The sequence below is a fragment of the Ptychodera flava genome, chromosome 9 (genome assembly GCF_041260155.1).
Source record: "Ptychodera flava strain L36383 chromosome 9, AS_Pfla_20210202, whole genome shotgun sequence".
NCBI lineage: Eukaryota > Metazoa > Hemichordata > Enteropneusta > Ptychoderidae > Ptychodera > Ptychodera flava.
This window is the reverse complement of record NC_091936.1, coordinates 23,036,236-23,058,895: the sequence shown is the minus strand read 5'-3', so window position 1 is coordinate 23,058,895 and position 22,660 is coordinate 23,036,236. Positions and strand designations below refer to the sequence as shown.

The following is a 22,660-nucleotide window of genomic DNA, read 5'->3' as shown; positions in this document are numbered from 1 at the left end:
TAGATCCGATAAGTTTCCCAGTTCTTGGAAATCAGCTTTTTTATTACCTGTTTACAAGTCAGGTGACAGAAGTGATCCATCCAATTATCGAGGAATTTCAATTAATAGCTGTCTGGCAAAATTGTTCACATCTGTTCTCAATTGTCGGCTTGTTAAGTACTTGAATGATATGGGAATTTACACTCCTTTTCAATCTGGTTTCAGAGTCAAGAGATCTACTTCTGATAATATTTTTGTTTTGAGATCATGCTGTTGATAAGTATATTTATTCTTCGTATATGAACAAAGCTGATTGCAACTTAAGAAACAAGTATCTTTTTTGTTGTTTTATTGATCTTCATAAAGCATTTGATAAAGTTTGGAGACCAGGGTTGCTTTGGAAACTTAGGAATTATGGTATTAATGGTAATTTCTTTTCTGTGATTAAGTCTATGTATGAAAATGTTAACTATTGTGTTAAATCTAACAATAGCCTCACTGACATGTTTGAATCTAAAGTAGGAGTTAAACAGGGGTGTAATCTGAGCCCTACGTTATTTAACATTTACATAAATGACCTTCCAGGTACTTTTGGCTCCAGTGAGGACAGCCCCATTACATTAGATTCATTGCGCATCAACTGTCTTTCATATGCTGATGATCTGCTGTTGATTTCAGAAACTCAAGTAGGTTTGCAAAGTTGTCTTGATAAATTACACTCTTATTGGTTAAAGATGAAGCTTTCTATTAGTACAAAGAAGTCAATAGTCATGTTTTTTAACAAAGTAACCATATACTGAGGGGTACCTTATTTACCTCTAATGGACTTGCCCTTGATGTTGTGAAAGAGTATTGTTATCTTGGTTTTGTTGTAACACCCAATGGCAAATTTAAAGCAAATTTTCAAAATCTTAAGATGAAAGCTACTAAAGCTCTTTTTAGTCTTCGTAAAGGTATTTCTTATAATGGGAATTTTTCTGTGAAAGTTGCTTTAGATCTTTTTGATCATTTGATTGTTCCCATTCTTACCTATGGTTGTGAAATTTGGGGGAATGAAGTTAATGATAAGAGTAATTTCTTAAATGATGTTAGCTTTTCTTTCTAAAGATATTTACTGGGAGTTTCAAAACATGCTCCTCAGGCAGGTATTTAGGTGAACTTGGTAGATATCCTATCAAAATTGCCATAGTCAAACGCATGTTAAAATATTGGCACAAGTTAGTTTTCAGTGATGACATTCTGTTACGTTCAGCGTATCTTTCTGCAAGATGTCATTCAAAGTGGTTTGAGTTCATTCAAAACATACTAGATACTTATAGCGAGGGTAATATTTGGTCAGCTGTTTGTAATGTTAATGCCACTATTAAATTGTCCAGAATAACTTACGCAAGCATTATCAAGTTTCTTGGTACAGTGATTTACACAATGATAATAAGTCTCTTGGGAAGGGAAATAATAAGCTCAGAACGTACAGAGAATTTAAAACTAAGTTTGGTTTAGAGAATTACTTACTGGATATCAAGAACTTACGCTGTAGAAAATTGGTCACAAAACTTCGTATTTCTGATCACTGTTTACAAATCGAGTTGGGCAGAAGGTCAAACCAAGAATTCCGCCTGAATCCAGATTTTGTAAGTTTTGTAAGTCTTCCGTTGAGGATGAATTTCACTATTTAATGAAGTGTCAAAATATAATAGCGATAGAGAAGTTCTCTTTTCTGCAATGAAGTTGTATTATCCTATATTTGATAGTTTAAATGAAAGAGATAAGTTTTTGTACATTTTAACTTCAGATGATACGCTGTCTCTCATGAATATATTACAAACACTGTTTCCCCCAGCAGCTGCAGGTAAAGACATAGACAACAATTTTTTATGCAATGGTTAATTTTGTTCTTGCTATACTGCACTTTCCGAAGTGTGTTGTTATCAGTGTTCGAAATTCGTGGAAAATATCAACCAGTCAACAGGACTGGTAACTTTAAAAAGTTGCCTGTCCTGCCAAAAACTTGCCAGTCCTGATATTATGCCTTGCAATTAAACGCAATCAAATACAACTAAGAGTTACCCATACTGTAATAGGCTATTACCTTGTCTGTGAACAAATGAAGATGGGATGGAATCATCTTTCTCTTTAAATAACCTTTATTTGTAAACGAACATAAATTGCAAGGTACATATACTGCACAATACGTGAGTACTTTACTTTGTATTCACAATGCGTACTGTCAGTTTCCATGTATAACAGAATACAATCATATATTTAAAGTCATGAGTCTGGGAGAAAACAGGTACACAATGTACACAGTTATTCATGAGCATGAGCGTTTCTGAATAGTTTAGACAGCTTATCAAATGTTGCAGTGTTCATCGACTACAGTGTCCTTTACGCTACTGAGTCACTTGGAGCAGCATTTTTTGCATATATTGCTTGGCATATTTATGACCCTCTGAAGTTTCACGTGTTTTCAGAGTTTTGTGTCTGAGATCTGTAGAGCCTCTCACGAATGAACCATTCGAGTATTTTTTGTACTTGCCAGCATGTTGTTGTTTTTAGGCAATGGGCGTGTACACAGTTCTGCATAATTTGCAGTGCAACTTCTGCTCGCGGGCACTATCGTCGGTGACTAACCAATCTTTTAATTCAATATATTCCATGCATGAACAGTTGTTCTCTTACGTTTAGTGGCATCATACTCCCTGTTTGCCCGTAAGGTTTCCTCCAGTGTTCTTCGTTTAGCCGAGAGAGTTTGTAGGTCGAGAATTGCGGAGCATAATTCTTCAAAACCCACCACCGCACAATTCCGTGTTATTGTTGATTGACTCAGTACTTTGAAACTCATGCAAAATCTACCATGATTGGTTGATTATCAAGGTCATGCGTCACTCTCTCGAATCGGCTTGTTCCTTACTTGCAATACATGAACTGAGGAGGGGCCAAAAGATACCGCTGGTGGCGCTATCCAGGACGGCCAGTGTCACATCACGGTCTATGAAGTATGATCGCCAAAGGTTAATTGTCGACCCCACGCTGAATTCTACCTGTCCGACGGACTGGTAACTTTTTTATTTTACCAGTCCGGTGGAAAAATAGCCAGTCTCGGACTGCCGGACAGGCGTTATTTCGAACACTGTTGTTATGCAATAAATTATTGATATAGGATGCGCACTGTACACTCACAAATATTTCTTTGACCTCAACTCTTTAGAATATTTAGAATTTCTGAAAATGAAAATGAACGAGAACTTTATTTATTGAAGAAAATGAAGGTTTATTTTTTTCCCGTGGCATTGATACAGATGCTGCCTATGTCCAGAAAAAAGTCACTTTTCTATCAGTAAGATAGGAGGTCTTTTGGTCTCGTCTCGTCTCGTCTCGGTCCGGGTTTTCGGACTCGCCCGCATGTTTGGCGGGAAAGCAAGGCACAAGGAAAATGGCGGAGGAAGAGCAGCAGGACTACATACGGGTGAGTACGGATGTTCTGTATGTCAGCTTGCGGCAGTCAAAGTTACCATCAAAGAATCATCGCGACGGAGATAATTTTCTGAGTCAGTTGACTGCTTTACAGCGTTAATAAGAACCGAGTTGGAAGAAATACGCCAAAGCCCGCGTACAGTACACTCAGTGTGACAGAATTCGGACAGGGTAGTAAATTTCGCCTAAAGTCGTTTCGTAAATGACCAGCAATACGAAATATTATTACCATACCTTTCGAAACTTTATCGTGGTTATTCTCAAACTCAGTTGATACGACGGGAGTGATATTTCGGGGTCAAAGTTGCCAAAGTTTTGACCCCATGTCGATGGCGCAGTAATCGGACTGCAATCCCAGAAATCGGACGTCGTGTTTGGAATGTGATTAGGAGCTAAGTATTGATAATTTGAAACTTCAAACCACCAATTTTTAATTTCGATGTGTTTAGAAAACTGTATATAAGAATACTTCATGATAATTAGTTATGTTTAATCCATGGACGACTCAACTATATTTCGACGTGTATAGCGCTAGATATCGGACACGGGCTGCCTCTGTGTGTGTTGCTTTCGGCACCTTGTATCGTACGGTGTGGCTAACTTCGCTAAGTTTGTTCAGTTAGTATTACTTATAATTGTTTCCATTGCATATTTTGTTTGTATTAGAATCGCACAGGCATTATTTAATACAAATAGCGAGTATATTTCATCGTACGACATTATTTACCTGTCAAGTTTTTACGCGGTAAGCCACTTACTACGTTTACACAATTATGCTAAATATTGTCTGTCCGAAAACTTGTACACTTCATACGTTCATTAAATGTACTTTTTTCTAGAAACAACTGCGCAGTTTTCGTTAAAACTACATGCAATCGTAGCGAACAATGGAAAGAATATTTTAAAATCATTATTCTCCCCCACATTCGAAAGTCAATGCTAAATAAGGACTTTATTCAAAATTTCAGTTACTGTGACCTGACGGCAATATGTTGACAGTATCACTGACGCGGTGTCAGACGACAATTTGTGACCGCCGCTCGTAGCGAACTCAATAGCTTCTACCAAAAAACTATCGAAACGGGACAACAGTGTTACCTGACTTAATATGAGGTCACATGACCTGTAAAACGCTGTCGATACGGAGCGAAGTTAGTGTAACTAACAGCATGTCACTAAATGTCCGAAACTGAGGTCGTCCGAAAACTGTCACACTGAGTGTACAGCAGGGCTCGTGAAATTCACCGTCAAGCGCTAGCCTCAAGGCTATTGGGGGCTAAACGGACGACGTACGAACTTCATCACAGTATCATAACTACCGGTACATACTCTGTCGTGTATGCTGTTAAGATGTTGCAAATACTTCTCCAGCTATGCTCAACCAAAACTCTTTACGGCATCTAGCCCTGCGTACGATGCTGTGTGTTCCGCTACAGCTAATCGCCCAACTCACAGCATCGTACGCAGGGCTATACGGCATCCCGTTTAGTAATAGCGTGGGATATGTTATTGGGTGCCCATGCTGACGCCGGTATGAAACATGTGTACCGTATTCATTCAGCGTGCAGTCCGTAACCTACATGTAGATATTTGCTACATCAAGCAAACAAGCGCCAAGGCTCCACTCCCGGCAAAATATCATTCTTTCTATGATAGTCTCATTATGACCGTCACTCAGCTCAATGTAAATATACGAGAAGGAAGATGACTTGAACATGATAGACTCTAAACTAGCTGAGGATGTTGCCATAAATTTGAGGTAACCTCACTGATAAAAAGACCATGGCGGCATGGAAGGCAGGAAGTCACCCTTATTAACCTCGTTGGGGCTCTATATTAAACCAAGGTTTGAGATGAGTCAATTTCCTTCTTGACCAACCCATATGAAGGATAGACGAGCCTTTATCAGCACCAGCGCTGTCAATAATGAAGTAGTCACATTTCTTTACCCAAGGTTGTCGGACAGGTTTATTTTCTCAGTGGGATCATGGAGCTACCATGCTCCATGGTGGGATACAACATTGGTACGTGTGCTGAATAAGTATTTTCACTTAAGTTTGTATGTAATTATCTTTACACATAGGGTGTCTGTCTTTCACAAGATATAAAAACTTGATATTTTAGATAAATGCTAGTTTTGAAATAGGTCTAGGAAGATCTGTCCAAACTTATATTAGTGACTGTATTTTGTATTAATGACACCATGAAGGTACAAGCACCATGATGACACTAATATGTTATCTTAAATTTCTCATGTATTGTTAAGAGAACAAAACATGGAGCAAACAGTAGCCATTGTCTTCCTGTTTGTCAGTCTCCCTAGATATGTTTTTAAAAGATTGAGATATTGTTTTTCCAGGAAAATAATACATGTTAGCATTGTTATAAGAAAGTCACACTTCAACTCAGTTGTTTTCAGATATAACACCTAAGAAATGTTCCTAAGGTAGCTTTTATAAAATTATTTGTTTGCTGTGTGCGAGCCAATAGGTTTTCACACAAAATGATAGAATCCAACAAGGTTCTCAAGGTACTACAAATCAAAACTTCTCCACAGCAGCATAGCAAAATTGATTATTTCCAGTCTGTTGAGGATTAGCATTTGGTCAAGATGGCAGATATTAGATACTAAAGTTTGGGTATTATTGTAAAGGTTGCCTACTATGCAGAAATGGGTGGAGTTACCGATCTCTGAATTGTAAAGTCTCATTCTCAACAAACAATGTCCTACTGACCTAGCATCTCAGCATATTGTCATTTGTTTTGTGTACACACCTCAATGTACATGCATTTGTAAGGTTGCTGCTCCTAATTTGCACATATCTGTAAAATTTGAAGAAGACATAAATATTTACTGTTCTGCAGATAATGTTCAACAAACATACTACTCATCGATTCTATGTTTGATGGCGAGATCACATTTATAAGGGATTTATTGAAATGGTTTCCATTCAGTTGTGTTGATGGCATCATCAATGGTCCTTCATCAAATCTGAGTACCCTGAAAGTTCAAGTGTTTTGGCGGTTCCAGTACCGCATTTGAAGATTTTAAATGCATGAGAATTAGTTTGCCAGAAGATTTGGTTAAAAATATTGAATGTGCTTGCATATCTTTTTATGGAAGACTGTCCATTAAATAGAATAAGCTTGATGGTTGCACTGTGTTTGTATCAAAAGTGATCTGACAGGTTAGCTGTCAAAATTAGGAAAACTATGGAAAATCAGTAATGTAATAATTAAATTTATTATATTAATATGCAAATTTCCTTTGTTGTCATGGGTATCCGGTTTGATGCTTTGTGTGCTACACAAGACAAGGTTTATCATGTTGGTAAGCAAGTCAAGTGGTGACATGTCAAAGTCCTGAAGGAAAGTATTTCTATTATTTGTGTCATGGGTGTATGACAAAAGCCAAATTACATGTACAACTAATTGACAATTTTGAGTACACACTTGGGGTCAGATGTCTTGACATCTATCTCATGGTAGGTACCATGGGTGTTATCACATCATCCGATTCATTGTAGAGATGTTAGGCACAATATGTCAAGACGAGTAAAGACTGCTCTTAGTGTGCAGATAATGAAAACATGCAAAGGGTTTTTATCTTATCCATTATATGATTTCTTCCAAACCCTTTCTCTTGTGAAAGTGCAAAAGTGATTGGGGAAAATATGATACAAAAGTAACGTTTATGTGTCATGCAAACATTCCATTGATACACTGATTATGGCAATATGTTGATACACTGAATACTGATACTCATTTTGATATATGGTATGAAATATTGTGATGAGTTGACAAAAAAAAGCTGTAACTTGCAACATTTATTGCATTGAGTGTAACATATATTTTGAAGTAAGAATCGCTTGCTGTATTTAGGAACGCCTTACAAAATGTGAGATAAAAACTTCATGTGAATATGCTAGGGATAATTGTGTGTACAGAAACACCCCCTTCCCTAACAACCAACAAAACATTGTCAAAGTGTAGATTTTTCAATCCTCGTATGGCCAAGTTCAATCTTGCTCAACAGTTCTTGCCAAGACACTTCCAAATATATCGTCAATTCAGTCCCAAAAGCAGAATGTGTGATGGCAGGTGTTAATTAAAGTAGCAAGTAAGTAGTGTATATTGAAATGTTGGTGTTAGCTTCAGCTACTGTTCAACTTAAAAGCTGTGACCTTTAACCTCATGGGAAAAAGACGGACTAATCTAAAAAGTTTGAAATTATAGTAAATCACTGTTGTTGAAAGACTACATGGTAGGGCAAAATTTGATGTGAAATTTCAAGCAGAATCATCAACTGAAGATGTAAAGACATTCATGTTGAACACTGTTTTCTGCCGCAAAGGCGCCTAAAAATGTAAATTTCAAGCTGTATAGCAATTTGCAATATTTACTGTAATTGTAATTGTGTGAAAATGTTGAGGTTTTGATTTTTGGATTTGTGAACATTGAACAAGTGATTTTCACCTGAATTTAATGTTTTTGTTTTAGTCTTGTAACTTTTTTTGCAAGAATGATTTTATATGTATGCCTCACTGTTGTCTGAACTGCACAACAAAAGACATTGGGGGAATGAGATATTGATCCAGCTAGTATTATGCAAGGACTTCGGAAACTGTCCGGTATAGTTCAAAGGTCATGATTGATGGCAACCCTAAATGGATGAATTTCTAACAGAAGTTGATATGATTTAGCAAAACACAGGCTCAATTTGAATGAACATTCCTACACATTGATTTCAGCATATCAGTGTGCATTAATATGTGAAACATTTCAAGGGGGATAATATCAATTACATACTACAAAACTTGACAAGGACTTTTTGGAAAATGAATGTTGATTCTCAACTCAATGTTTCCTATGCAAGTCTTAATTTAAAATTCCATGATGCTGGCAGTGGGTATTCTGTGACATTGTGTGAAACTTTATCTTTCCTGAGCCAACAGGGAAGTAGAACAAGAAATTATAATTGACAAATATAAACAAATAATAGTGCAAAAACCATCAGAAGTAACAGCTAGTGGCCCTGTCCAGTTGACTATATGTTAAGCAGTGTGGAATGACGAATTTTTATTACCATTTTTATGAATAATGGATTTGAACAGAGACATGAAAATGACTCTTTAAAGTTTCGGTTCTTCTTTGATCAAGATTTCTATCTTTTTAAAAGATTTGTTCAACAGTGACATTCTCACTCCTCTTGGTTGCAGTTCATCAAATCAGTATGTTAAAGAGAAGTGACAGTACACAGTAGTTTCTGTAGACTCAGATTAGTCTAAGAATAAGGAACCCAGGCAATACACTGAAATGTTTAGTCCCTCCCAGGGGCAAATTCCCTGTCATAGGACATCATCATGGTTCGTCCTTTTTCCCCAGCAGTATAACAGTTCACCACAGATGGAATTCAGTTGAAAGTGTGTCCAATTTTCCATGGAAATCAGTATCACTGTGGAATGTTAATGTGACGGATTTACAATAAATAAAATGTCTATACACAGACCATTGTTTCATTACCAAACAATAAAATAATTTTCACAGCCTGACAGTCAGATATGTCATTGTCAGTTTCCAATTTTAGCAAGATGGACGCTCAAGTAAAGGGTTTGTGAGTCCTGTCAGTTAAATCAGTTGGCTTTTAGAGAAATTTGTGATTAGAGAAATTAATACACAAACTGCACCAGTCATTGTGGAGTGGCATAATCCACTCAAAGTGAGTTGTGCATGAAAATAGCACAGTTATAATTAATAAGACTGCTAGTCATTGCAGTAAGTGTGCAAATAGAAGAGATTTAATTATTGTGGTAGCAGAGGGGTGCATAGATCCACTAAAGGGGCAGCCCCCAATCTTTTGTTCTCACATTAGCAGTTGTTGACATTGACTGTTTATGTGATTTTAGGATCCTTAGTTCTCTGAAAGCTGAGCACAGTTGAACGATTTGTTCAGAGATAAAGCTGATAAAAAACCCGCCTGTTTAATTAGAACGTTTAATTAGAATATGTATGTGTAGTATGAATGATAATGTAAGCATTGTATTTACCAATGTTGCTCTGAAAATATTATTTTTCTGTTATTTTTTTTGATCAGTCGTAGTGCAAACTGCTACACTTTTCATGTGTAGATTGACAAAGTTGAAAATATTATTTCATTGTCCTTAATACTGTGGCATTCAAAGACAATAAAATCACCATGATTATTATTTTATAATTCAAAGAATGTGCCAAATTTCAGGAGTGACAAAATTGACAACAGACCTTTACACATCACCTTTGATTAGCCTTTACATTTCAAAGAGACCAAAGATTTGAATTCTGAAATATTTCTCTTCGACATCGCGACACCATAACAACTGTGGTGCTGTGTTTGATTTTAGGGAGATCCACAAAATTTACAATTGTACCAGCAAGTTTGTCCAAGGCCAACAACACAACCCAATGATGCATTATCACAATAAAATTCCTTTGAATCATTATAGACTTTATGATGATAATGTTATTATAGTTTGTTTACCTGACAACACTGTGAGAAAATCACATATTTTCTCGCCATTTCCCAGCAATGAACCCTGACAGTTCAAGCCTGAATTATACTACTCACAAGGTGTTCAATTATTTGAAGTTATATATATATATAAATTTTTAATATATTTTCCTTTTTTATGCTGGCAGTCGCTGACAATTTAAGTCGGCCATTAATGAATCATTCTGTGCTCATGTGGCCAGCAATCTGTCCCTTCTACATGTTCCTTCTCTTCATAATATCTATAATGTTACTTTACATTAATACATGTATATGTCAACAGCTCTCTATATTGGCAATAGTATAGGTAGCACAAGCATATTAATATTTCACAAGGCATTGGTGAGAATGTATAAATTTTGTCTGTTAATAATTCAGAGATAAATTCAAATTTGATGATAGGTACATCAGTAAAGCTGTCTATCATGCTGTTTATTTATATACACATACACACACACACATACAATATATATAGACACATATATATATATATATATATATATATATATATATATATATATATATATATATATATATATATATATATATATATATATATATATATATATATATATATATATATATATATATATATATATATATCTATACAGGGCTCGAAAATTCTCGCCGCCCGACGCCCGTGACAAGTGAATTTTGAGTCCGGGCAAGTGAAAACAACATTCTCCCAGCCCGACGGACAAGTGAATTTCAATGAGGCCACTGTACGTACGCGCTGCCACTCTCTCTAGTTCTTTGAGTGTACCGCTTTCGATATGGCCGGCCGATAAAATAGCTCTGTTCTGCTTGGTTACAAAATGGCAAAATATTGACGTCTTTGCACGCTCTTATGTTTTTTTCTTCTCATGAAATCATGTCACGATGCCTCCTCAATAGAAAACTACAGCTTACAATAAAATGTTGTAAGGTGTTGAAACAATTTACCCTCCTTCCTACAAAGTTACAATGTATTGAAACACTTTACTCTCCTTTCTACAAAGTTACAAATTCCCTGGTACGTGAAGCAAACATTGTTGCTGTTCAATACTGCAATCACGGTCCCTCTCAGTCCCTCATGGACGGACCGTGCTACAATACATCATGGACATATAACGACCATGAATACACTGAGGCTTGGCTTTGCCTGTGTGAGTCCCACGTACGGCGTCCTTTTTAGTCCAAGTTTTACCTACTTTGCTTGAATCAAATTTGGCATGCAATTACTCAGTTTGATAGTAAAACCATTATTTTAAAGGAAACTTTCACAAACAGAGTCAGAATACAAGGGAAAAGGAGAAAAACTTGAGGTTTTCTGAAAGGTCAAATCTGGGTCATCTTGTGGCGTCATGAATGAAGACCCTTTAACTACAGAATTATGGTTCAAAAGAAACTACCTAGGGAGGTCTAATAGGTACAATCTTATGATAAAAGGTAATTTCTTGCTTTCCAATTTAATGGCATTTAGCTTGACTGTCAGTTTTAAATTAAATTTTATTAACAGTTATGGCAAAGGGAAATTGTCAACAGTAGTTGCAGTAAGCATATCCATTTCAAATCATCACATTAATATTTCTGCAGATTCCTCCAGTTTAATGATGTAATAGTGAACATCACCAGACATTTCTTGATGATATCAAAATATCAAATGAAAATGTTCCTGGGCTACAATGTTATCATTATCATTAAAACAATTACTACTCTTTAAAATATTGGGAAATGAATTGAACAATATTATTGTGTCTTTTTTTAAAAGATTTTGACCTGACCCTTTTTGTCTCAAGAAAAATACTTATACTAAAGATGCTATTGAGCCTGCTTGATCAAAACTATGACACAACACCACAATACTTGTATCTACACTGTCACTATGCTACCGAATGGTTTCTTCTACATGGAAAATTTGTATTTGTGATGCTAACAAAACCACATAAGGAGCTTGTAGTCTATATGTATGATAAGTTGTCATACCGTGAACACTAACTCAATGCTGCAGAAGTATTCTGTATCTGTGGTAATATACACTTCACATTGCTACCTGATTTTTAGAATTGTTACCTAATTATTTCTTGTGGCAAAAGTTTACCACTAGAAATGAAAAAGTATTTCAATCCCTTCAATGTCATAAAAAAAACAGATAATAATGTAATAAAAACTAAACAAATATTTCTTTAATGTAAAACTATCATGAACAACATACAAAACATCTTGATTTGTAAAATTAGGAACTCCTGAATGCCGAGAAAGCTGTTGCTACACTTGAGATCATAAACTGTTTAAAAGTTGCTCAAAGTGGCTACAAGAGTTTTGATTTGGCTAATGAGTTGGCTAATCCTTTTGGTGACTTAAGGGAACCCTGCAGTTTATGCACATACCACGTGGTAGCAGTAAACTAAATGATACTGAAAGTTTCACATGGGCACAATTTGACACAACACCGGTGGCATATTATATACTTACCCTTGGTGCACCAACCTGACTAGCCTATTTAACACAAGGTACCAGGTCATGATGACACACAATGACAATGTACCGGTGTTGTTTTATTGAAATACACTACATGTCCCCCCAAAATTTAATTTGTCCCCATTAACCCTTTTCCTGCCAAGTCCATATTTCACCCCCAGGTCAAGATGATTAAAATTAATGAAACACAACATATTCCATACGGTGTATTTTAACATAATACTGTACATTTGAAGGCTGTTGAATACATAATACTGTAAAGTTGATTTTTTTTGGACAAAAGATGCTATAACATACCAAGCCAAGTGGGTGAAAATACGTCATGTTTTGGCTCAATACCGCTTTTTACTGACTTGGCTGATGGGGAAGTAATACAGTTATTACTGTCTGGCAGGAAAAGGGTTAAGACCTACTATGGGTCACTGTGTCCCCATGCTAGCAAAAGCTGGCTGAAACACTGTGCATGTGTACGTTACATAAGATATTATTTTTGATACACAGAATAAGGACACAAATTTATCAGTAAGTTACAGCTACTGTTTCTTTACAATGACATGAATAAAACCATACACATTTACTCCTTAAATCATCTGAAATTCAGGGCAAGTGAATTTTTCTTCCGGACAAGTGAAATTGAAAATTCACTTGCCCTATGGCAAGTGAATTTTTAAAAAAATTTTCGAGCCCTGATATATATTCAGATACAGTCATTGACATATATGTATAAATAATATATATTATGTTTATATTTATTTATTTGTTATTCAATTTGTATGTATTTCTGTATGTATTTATGCCTAGTGTGGTGTGAAGGAACCACTTAGTAATAACCAGTTCAGTGTATACACAGCTTCATACGTCACAGTTTGCTCAATAAGATTTGGTCTTTGACATTTCTGAAAATAGCCCACGGCCTACCTTTGGTATTTTGTGGTAAATATTTAGCACCAAGCATTAATACAATTATGAGCAACAGTGTACAAAGCGTGTCAGGTGTATTTTTGTTGTTTTTACACCCACACATAAAATAAATTTTACTTCAGGTAGAAAACCAATGGCTGTGTTACGCATGGTTGCATCACATTCTTTTGTGAAATGTTTTGTTATTGTGATGGTGTATACCGTTCACATTTTGTCTTTGGTGTACAAAGCATCTCTTCCTGCCTCTCATTGTAGTGTTTGTATTGAGTAGCAAAGAACAAAGAATAACAGAATAAGATTTTTCCCAGTGTATATTTTGAACAATGTCCTTTTTCATATGATGATAATTATTAAAGAGGAATAAATGAACAAATGATGAGAACATGTCCACATGTGTGTACACTTCCTGTTTGTCGTAACACTTTTCTTTCAATCTATTGAAGTTATGCTTATTACTCATCCATTTTAATTACTTTTGGTAAAAGCAACTTTATCTATATTTAGCGTGTACTGTAATCATGTCACAGCAAAGCCATCATAGCATATTTTAATTATTTCACATAGGATCAGAATTTCTTTCCGGTTTCATCAATGGTGCAAAATAAAATAGTGATCTTCCATACAGGGTTATCAAAGGCAATTGTTGGTCACCCCACTGACTGAAACAATAGTCCTCTAAAAGAGCAAAAACCAGTCAATTCTTCTTTGAAATGTTCCATGGTGAACTGGATATGCCCCAAGTTGCAAACTTCCTCTTTGGTCAAAGCTATATTTCCAGGCACCACATCTTTGTATTGTGCTAATATTTGGGTTACAGTTATCACCCAATCATGCGTTGATACAATTAATTGTTGCACCATTAAATGTAATTTTAGTATGCTGTGTATGTCACATGCATTGCATGGTTGCACCTTGATGACATTTGTACTTTCATAGGTGATCTTTTGTATTTTCCAACTTAGCTAGGTTGGAGAAGTCCAAATGTTATTTACTCCCAGCTCATATTTCGCCCAAAAGATTTTTTGACTAACCCTCGATTGGAATTACCCTATATTAAAGGGCAGTAGTGCTAACTTTTGATGATTTTTTCACAGTTTTTGTCGTAAATATCAATCATAATTTCTTATTCTACTCCCCAAAGCATGTTGATATGCCCAGTATTCAGCTTGTCAACTCAGCCTGTACATGTGTAAACTGTGTTGTTATTGTTGACAAGAGAACTCGGTCTGGACTAGAATTCAAATGTAAACAATAAGTGTATTTTACACATATAGACACTGAGTTGACAAGCTACATGGTGGGCGTTTCAACGTTCTTTTGGGAGTAGAATAAGAACTTGCTATTGACGTACAAAATAAGAATAATGAAAAAATCAAAAGTTAGCATTACTAGCTCTTATATAAATCTAGTTGAATAAGTGTGCAAAAGCAGTTTCTAAATATGATTTTGTTCAGATAAACCACTCTCTTTTTCTTTTGAAATTCCTTTTAACTAAATTTACCAAGTCTTTCAATAGCCTCTGTTACTTGTCATTTCAGATCGCAGACAACTATGAAGGTTATGACCTTGATATGTTCTGCATACCAAGGCACTATCAGGAGGACTTGGAAAGTGTCCTTATACCAAGAGGTCTGATAGCAGATAGGTATGTAAACCATGCATAAGCGTCTCTTGAGTGTAGTCTACCAAAATGTGACAAGGGGGGGCGGTAAAGAAATATCAAGATTTGTCAGCTTTAACCCTTTTAGCATCATGGTGTCACTCAGACATATTGCTATCAATTGTGATTATGGACCTGTTCATAGGGAATTTAGGAAGATCAGGTCAGGGAAATTAATTGAAGATCTTGTCTGTTAATTCTCTTTCTCTGAAGGGGTTACAGTCAGTACACCCTGTTACTTTGTGAAATTTCTGAAGTCTTGCAGTCAATTTATGAATTTCTGGAAATTTCTGTAAGTCGACGCTGTTGCCACATTTGTAATATTTAAAATTTTCTTACATCAAGGAGAATTTCGTGGCTAATCAGAAAGACCAATTCAGAATAGGTTAAATCTGGATTTCGAATAGACCACGGTACAAACAACACCACATGCACAAATGCGCACAGAAATATGTGTATTTCCATATGTGTCTGTACACATGGGTTTGTTTGTACCAGGTTTTGTACTGCCATTACATGGTCTTTTATCCAAGAGTAGAACCATGTATGGTTGAAAGTAGACTTGATTTTCAGTGAACTTGAAGTCTAAAATTAATTCAGTTTGGTTTTGTTTTCTAAGTCCAAAATGTTCATTGCCTATTAATATCTGAATATCAATGTTTATTTTCTAAAATATCAAAAATTGCTCTCCCCATTTTGGTAGTTACAGGAGTTTCAATTGATTTTGGTTTTGAATTCATGAACAGGAAAATATTACAAAATCCTACATGCTAAAAAAGAAATGTACAGAAATTTAGTTTGAAAATAAACTAAAATATTCTATTTTAGAAATTCCATGCTTACATGGCAGTATAAAAATTTTCATGACATGATACATATTGTCCTCATCAAAAATCCATGGGAGAAATCGAATTATATTTTGAGTTGCTGAATTGAGGACACAAATGGGTACATACAAAGGGACAATGTTCGACTTGTACTAATTGGCCTTTAACCCGGTAACACTTGACAGTAAATTTGCTCAGAAGGTTACAAGAATGATTAATTGTTAAGGTTGCATGACGTTTTGTGTACATTCTACTTTCAGAAAAGCTTACTCTGAAAAAAATGTGTATAAATAAAAAAATGTCCAGATATTCTCACATGGTGATGAAATATTCTCATTTGAATGAAAACTGACACCAGGTTTTGTCTTTCAGGACAGAGAGGCTGGCTCGTAATATAGTTCAAAATTTGGACAATTCAGAGCCAATTGTAGCCCTGTGTGTGTTGAAAGGTGGCTACAAGTTTTTCACCGATCTCTTGGATTGCATCAAAGCTCTCAACAGAAACACCGAGAGGTCTGTTCCAATGTACGTTGATTTCATCCGCCTGAAGAGTTACGAGGTGAGTTGAGCAGTCAACCTCCCCTTGTCTCATTGCATTTTGGCTTACACCTATTGTTGTTTTGTCGTATTGTGCATGTGTAGGATTGCATACTTCAATCTTGTCAGGGGGTTGTTGGGTTAACAGCGAATGTGGGTGAATGTGCGTCTGTCTGTACTTCCTTTAACCCTTTTCCTGCCGAGCGCCCTTGTCCGTTATTCTCCCAAGTCAGTAGAAAACCGCCCCATAATATGTGCCTGCAAAAGATTGGCTCTCCTGCATGTTATCCTGCCAGCCATTTTGGCAGAAATCGCCCATTTTCAGGGTAGTTTTAGCCGTACTTATACGTGTTAGACTTCGATAATTTCTACATGCCCGTAGACAGGGGAAGGAGCTCAAGGGTTGCTGCAGAAAAAAATTGAGGTCACCGGCTTTGTTTGCCCCTGGGAGTGCGTCATTTTATTGCCGTTTCATGTTTATTTTTTTCGGAAATAAACTCCTTCAGTATTACGCACGTCCGCTAGGCACAAACATCACCTCACTCGTCTGTTAGTCAGAGGCCCTGAGGGTCGTGCTAGGGGTGCAGAAGCACCGTCAAACCTGTCCTGTTTCCCCAGGGTAGGGGCAATTGAATACGTACCTCCAACGACTTGGCAGTGTAGCACAAAAACTACGTTTTTGCCGTTGTATTAACGACATGGCTGAGCCATTGAAGCACAGCTTTACGTAGTTTTGCCAGCTCAGTTGGGAGTTGGCTTACGAGTGTTACCGTTCATTACTGACTTAATCGAGTGGTCCTCAGTCAGGTACGGGTTTGTACCGACATGGCTTGGGCTGCAGCTAACCAGTGATAACCAGTCACTACCCCCAAGTCTTCAGTTCACTTTTGCGATGCACGGGTGCAACGCAATATGCTTCCATTGTTCTAGCCATCGACGTGTCCACATGCTGGCAGCCATATTGTACTGCTAGCTGGTTTGCATAACAAAAGCAGTCCCTGCTAAAATGCAGACGGTATCCCCGTACATGTAGCATATTGACCTCATGTGCCCTTTTGAATTCTCTGTACGCAAACAGCGTACATAGTTACCAATGCATCGGCAAGAGGATACGTTTGCCTGCAAACCAGAGCCAGTACTTCGGACGGTGGAATAAATAAAAAATCCAAAGCTACGTCCATTGAATGGCACGGCCAAGGCAGTGAAGGACGTTGCCTGGCTTGAACTTGCAGAGCTGAAGCCCAGCTTAGTACGTCGGACACCAGTTTGTAATGGTATTTCCGAGTCGTTCATATCCGTTCCATGGGAGGAACAAGTCGAGCCGTCCCGTCAAAAATACGTTCTCATTTTCAGTCACGCACAACTGAATAAGTGACTTTCGTCTCGCACCATCGGCATATCTGCCAAGTCGTTTGCAAGAGGTAGCCTTCTAGATTAGCATTGCCGAGTTGGTCAAGTTCGGCAGCAATCTGTATAGTGCCAGGCAGCCAAGTACGTCCAACTCCGCCAGAAAACGTCACCATGCTATCCTGCCAAGTCCGCTAAAAAGCGGTAAAAAAAAACCAGCCCCCCTCGGGTGTGGGGGACTGGCGGACAGGTTTCTGCACCTTTCCCTGTCCTTGGACTCCCTGTGAACCCATTTCGAGAGCAAACGCCGTTCCTCGCCCAAAACCTGTCCTCGAACGACCCCTAGCGTGAGCAAGGGTTTGCTACACGTAGTTCCGTCGACTAGGCAGGAAAGGGGGTACCAAAAAGGAGCCCGATTCCACCGCCTTAGGAGGATAACGGCCGTGGCTGCTCAGCTTCTAGTTACACCGAATTTCAAGCGGATTTTCACCGACTTGGCAGGAAAAGGGTTAAAAAGTTATCTTCTTATGAACAAAATAATGGAAGATGTTGTAGGAAGGCTGCATGTCGAGATTAATTGTTGACGTATTCAAAGTTATGAGTTGAATTGAGTGGTCAACCTCTCCTTGTCTCATTGCATTGTGGTTTCAACCTGTTGTGCATGTGTATGGCTGGGCATTTCTGATCCTGACATATAGGGGTGGTAGGATTAACACATAATGTTGGTGAATATGGGCCTATCTGCACTACCTCTAACAGTGTGTCTTTAGATTATCTCATGTGGAATATTAAGGAAGATGTTGCCAATCTGCAGCATAAAACAATATGTAAGGATATATTATTATTGGCATGTTTAAAGTTCATTATCAGCTGTGCAATCTGTGTGTGTATTATTTGTATAGGGAGAGACATTGTCTATTATACAAGAAAATGGACAAATTAATTGTGAAAACAAAAGCAAAGGTGTAATGTTTCTTTGAAGTGTCTACTTCGTCAAGAGATCAAAGCTCTATCAACAATAACTTTTGATAAATTATCCAGTATTTACGTTTGTCAAATACAGTTTCTTGTCATAGTCCCACAATGTTTAGATACACAATGTTCAACTTTTGTCAGGCATTTCTATCCGTAATATCCAATATTGTTGACGAGCTAATTTCGGTCATGACTGCAGTTCATTTGTCAACAGTAAGATTGTACGTTGTATACACTGTGTTGAGCTGGCAAGACCATTACTTTACATTTCAGCATATTTTCTTGAATAGGAAAATTTGTATTCTTTGAGTCTTTTAAAGTAAAAAATTATCAAGAATAAAAAAATTGCGGTGTCATCATAATATTGAAATGGACATCTTGATGCATGAATGAACTTGCAAGTATTTTTTTTTTGCTATGTACAGGAATAATGCTCATGACTATCTTTCCTCCCGCATTTTGACTGAAATTCTGAATGTTGAATGTTTGCTTGCACGTGTGATATCTCCATTGTTTGTTTCAGAAGCACATAGATTGTGGGAAAGGGGCAGCTGGCGCTGGAAATGTACATGTAAGCAAAAACAAGTCACATTTCCTTGCACTGTCCTCAGTGTGCGGTGTCCACTTCCTGTTCCTACGGCAACGACTTCATTCTCAGAAACTTTCACTCATAATTCCTTCACAACCATGGTAACATAACGTACATTTGTTTAATCAGTGACTACTGGAATAGTAAGAACTTTCTGTAAGAACCTAAATTTGACATCAGGCTAGCTAAAATGCAAATTTGTTGTTCAATCACCAATGAAATTGGCATCAGAATGTTATGAAGTTTGTTCTTTCCTTCTGCCCCAATCTTTGTGCAGCTGTTTTTTGATAACGTCCGTATTTCACAGTTTTGCACCTCATATTATGCCATGGCACTACCTCAAACTAATAATAATATATGCACAGACTAACTTTCTTGTTGTTCTCTGGCTTACTACAACTAATGGAACATGTCTGCCTGGTCATTGGAGTGAACGTACATGTACATTTAGACTATTAGGCACAGAGAGGAGTAGGCTTTGTTTTCTGTCTTGGCCATTGTCAATCACGACTAGCTGTGTTAGCAACTTCTTCACGTTCACATGAAACAATCAAAAATAGAAAAATTGCAGTGTGTTGTGCACATGGCAGAAAATATGTGTACAATCTGACATACGGTACACTCTGTACAGTTCTGAGCAGTGACGTTATTGTTGCCTTGTTTTCTGCATGTTATAAGACGCCTGTGATATTGGTTTAATATCAGTAGCTTGAGAATGTTAGCTCAAAAAAAATTATGAACATGTTTCACTGTATCTGGTCTGTAAGAGACCTAGGCTGAGACAAAAACCTGCGATTAGTATTGATTTATTAAAGAAAAGCAGAAATGCAGTATTAACATACATTGATCTCATGTGAAGGCAACTTCAAAAATCTGTGATTAGCTTTTTTGAAATTTTTGTGTCGATGACGTGAGATTGTACAGTGTGTAACAGCGTGTTCATTTTTAGCCGGATGCCGGCCAAATTGACCGGCTACTTTCGTATTTTGGCCGGCTACTTTTCAGCACTGTTTCGCTCTCTGGCCCGGAAATTCTGGTTTTGATAACAATAATTAGATTTTTTGGTGGTCTTGCAAGCCGCAGATAATATTTCAGAAGTGCCGATGTGGCTATATTCAGTCTAGCAATTTACGCGGTGAACTTGTTGCTATCACTGTAGTACCGCGATCAGCGAACGTGTTGTACTGTACACCGTGACTGGGAATCGCTCTCGAGGTCAACCTCGCTCGCCCGATCACAGCCCGAATTATTCCGACGTTCACATCGGGTATAGCCGAAAATTGGACAAACATACAATTACGTTATGCCCGCGAATAGCCGACCATTTCCGAATGAAGCCGACTTTTGTTTCGCTCAAACGCGGAAGAGAAAGTCGACGCTCGAGAGCTTTGGTTTTCTGCGTAAGAGTAGGGCCTAGTCTGATGGGTTTGGTAGGTTTTTGATCAAATCTAAAGCGACCACAAGTTACTGAGTCTCGAAACGCCACGTCAATCTATCCATGGTCGATCACGATGTCAACTCAAGTCGATCGACATCGCGTTTTGTGGAGGGGCCGTGGTTGTGTGCATCGCGGAAGAGAAAGTCGATCGAACGCTCGAAAACTTTGATTTTCTGACTTTGTCTGTTGGTTTTGGGAGGTTTAGATCAAATCTAAATAAACAAAAAATTACTTGGTCTCACTTTTCGTACTTTTGAAACGCTACGTCGATCACTGTCAAATTTCAGGTCGACCGATATCGCGTTGTGTGTACTGTGTTACAATTGACTACCGGTGCTTTGTACACACACGGTGTTGTACAGGCTGGCGTTCAGTGTCGTTAGTTTGAGGTTTTATCAAACATGAACACTGAAATTTATCTCTCTTTTTCAATTATATTCAATATCAGCAAAAAATCAATAATCAGCTCGCGGATTCGTTTTATTGTGAAATAGTACAGTGAATTAAAATCACTGAAAATTGTGTTCCTATAATTCATTGAATTGAATAAACTCTTTGTTTTACTGTATCTTCAATCAAGTTTATTTAAATCAGTAAAACACTTTGTACAGCCAGGCTGGTCAGGATTCTAGCGGATCGTTATCTGGGTTGTGAAAACCCTAGGCCCCATTCTATGATGTATTTCAAAATGTTTGTTCAAGTCATGAGCTAAACATAATTCTACACAACAGTCTGGTGAAATTTTGCTATTATCCATGTCAACTGAATGCAGTTGACAGGCCCGAGTGATATCAAATTAATTTTTCTGACTTTTTTAAACTTTATCCCTTGAAAACATGTTGTAATTGGCAATGATAATGATTATTCTGTATGCTGAAATGGTCTTTAATACTGTACAAGAATGCATAAAATTACTCCAAAATGTCTTCAAAATTTAAAAATTTCTTGCCCACACACAGGGACGGGGACCCCGTCCCTGAAACCCTCCCCCCTTTGTGTATGTTGAAATAGCCTTTTATACACTTGTATAAGAATGCATGAAATTGCTCAGAAATGTCTTCAAATTTAAAAATAATCCGTAACACTCTCATGCTGAAATGGTCTTTCCATACAGTACAATAATGCATGAAATTACTCCAAAATGCCTTCAAATTTTAAAAATTTCTTGCACACAGGAACCCTCCCCCTGTGTGTATGTTGGAATAGCCTTTTATACACTGTATAAGAATGCATGAAATTGCTCAGAACTGTCTCCCCCCCCCCCCCCCCCGCCCCGCCCCGCCCGCCCAGGGATTCTGGTTGCACACAGAAGCTAACCGCCTACTTTTCTGAATTTTCCGCCTACTTCAAAAATTTTTGAGAACAGTGTGTAATTAATTTTACACTGATTGAAATAAAGTAATTTGAAAGGGTCAATACAAGTCGTTTGGAATAATTCCTCTCAGTTTGCTTGGATCTTTGGTTTTCAATGTCTCAAATATCATATTCAGTGATGCCATATTGAAGCGTTGCAATATGTTCTATGTGCTAGCTGGACAATATTCGCAAGTTATATCAATATATCAAACAAAAGAATTTCACTTCTATAATGGCTTTATCGTCTTCTGTGAAAACAGTATATGATTGATACTAGCAGAAGAATATTTAATGAAGTGAAGATTTTGATTATCAAAGCAACTTTTGAGGAGCAGGACAATGGTGTAATTACCAGTACTGCCTACTCAGATAGTCACCAAACAGAATGTTTTTTTTCTGAAATGGACAGAATTTTCCATGTGAAAAGTTCATTTGAAACATTGGTTCTGACTTGATTTGTACTTGTAAGAATCATTCATGTAAGAATGCCGCTGCTTCAGAAATTTCATCTAAGAGAAACACTTGATTTACATTAGTGGAGATAAATAAGAGGTAACATGCTATGTGCTTT

At 37.2% G+C, this 22,660-nt stretch overlaps 1 protein-coding gene across 2 annotated transcripts in view; it reads left to right on the top strand.

Annotated features, from left to right (window-relative positions):
• Positions 1 to 3,294: 3,294 nt before the first annotated feature.
• Positions 3,295 to 22,660, top strand: part of LOC139140383 (hypoxanthine-guanine phosphoribosyltransferase-like) — a 32,694-nt gene continuing 13,328 nt past the window's right edge. The window contains exons 1-4 of one of the 2 annotated variants that reach the window (XM_070709598.1): positions 3,295 to 3,445; positions 14,899 to 15,005; positions 16,220 to 16,406; positions 19,230 to 19,277. In XM_070709598.1, the coding sequence (XP_070565699.1) occupies positions 3,413 to 3,445; positions 14,899 to 15,005; positions 16,220 to 16,406; positions 19,230 to 19,277 (375 nt within the window). In that variant the 5' untranslated portion in view covers positions 3,295 to 3,412. The remainder of the gene's footprint in view (positions 3,446 to 14,898; positions 15,006 to 16,219; positions 16,407 to 19,229; positions 19,278 to 22,660) is intronic. The other variant, XM_070709599.1, reaches the window with a different exon arrangement.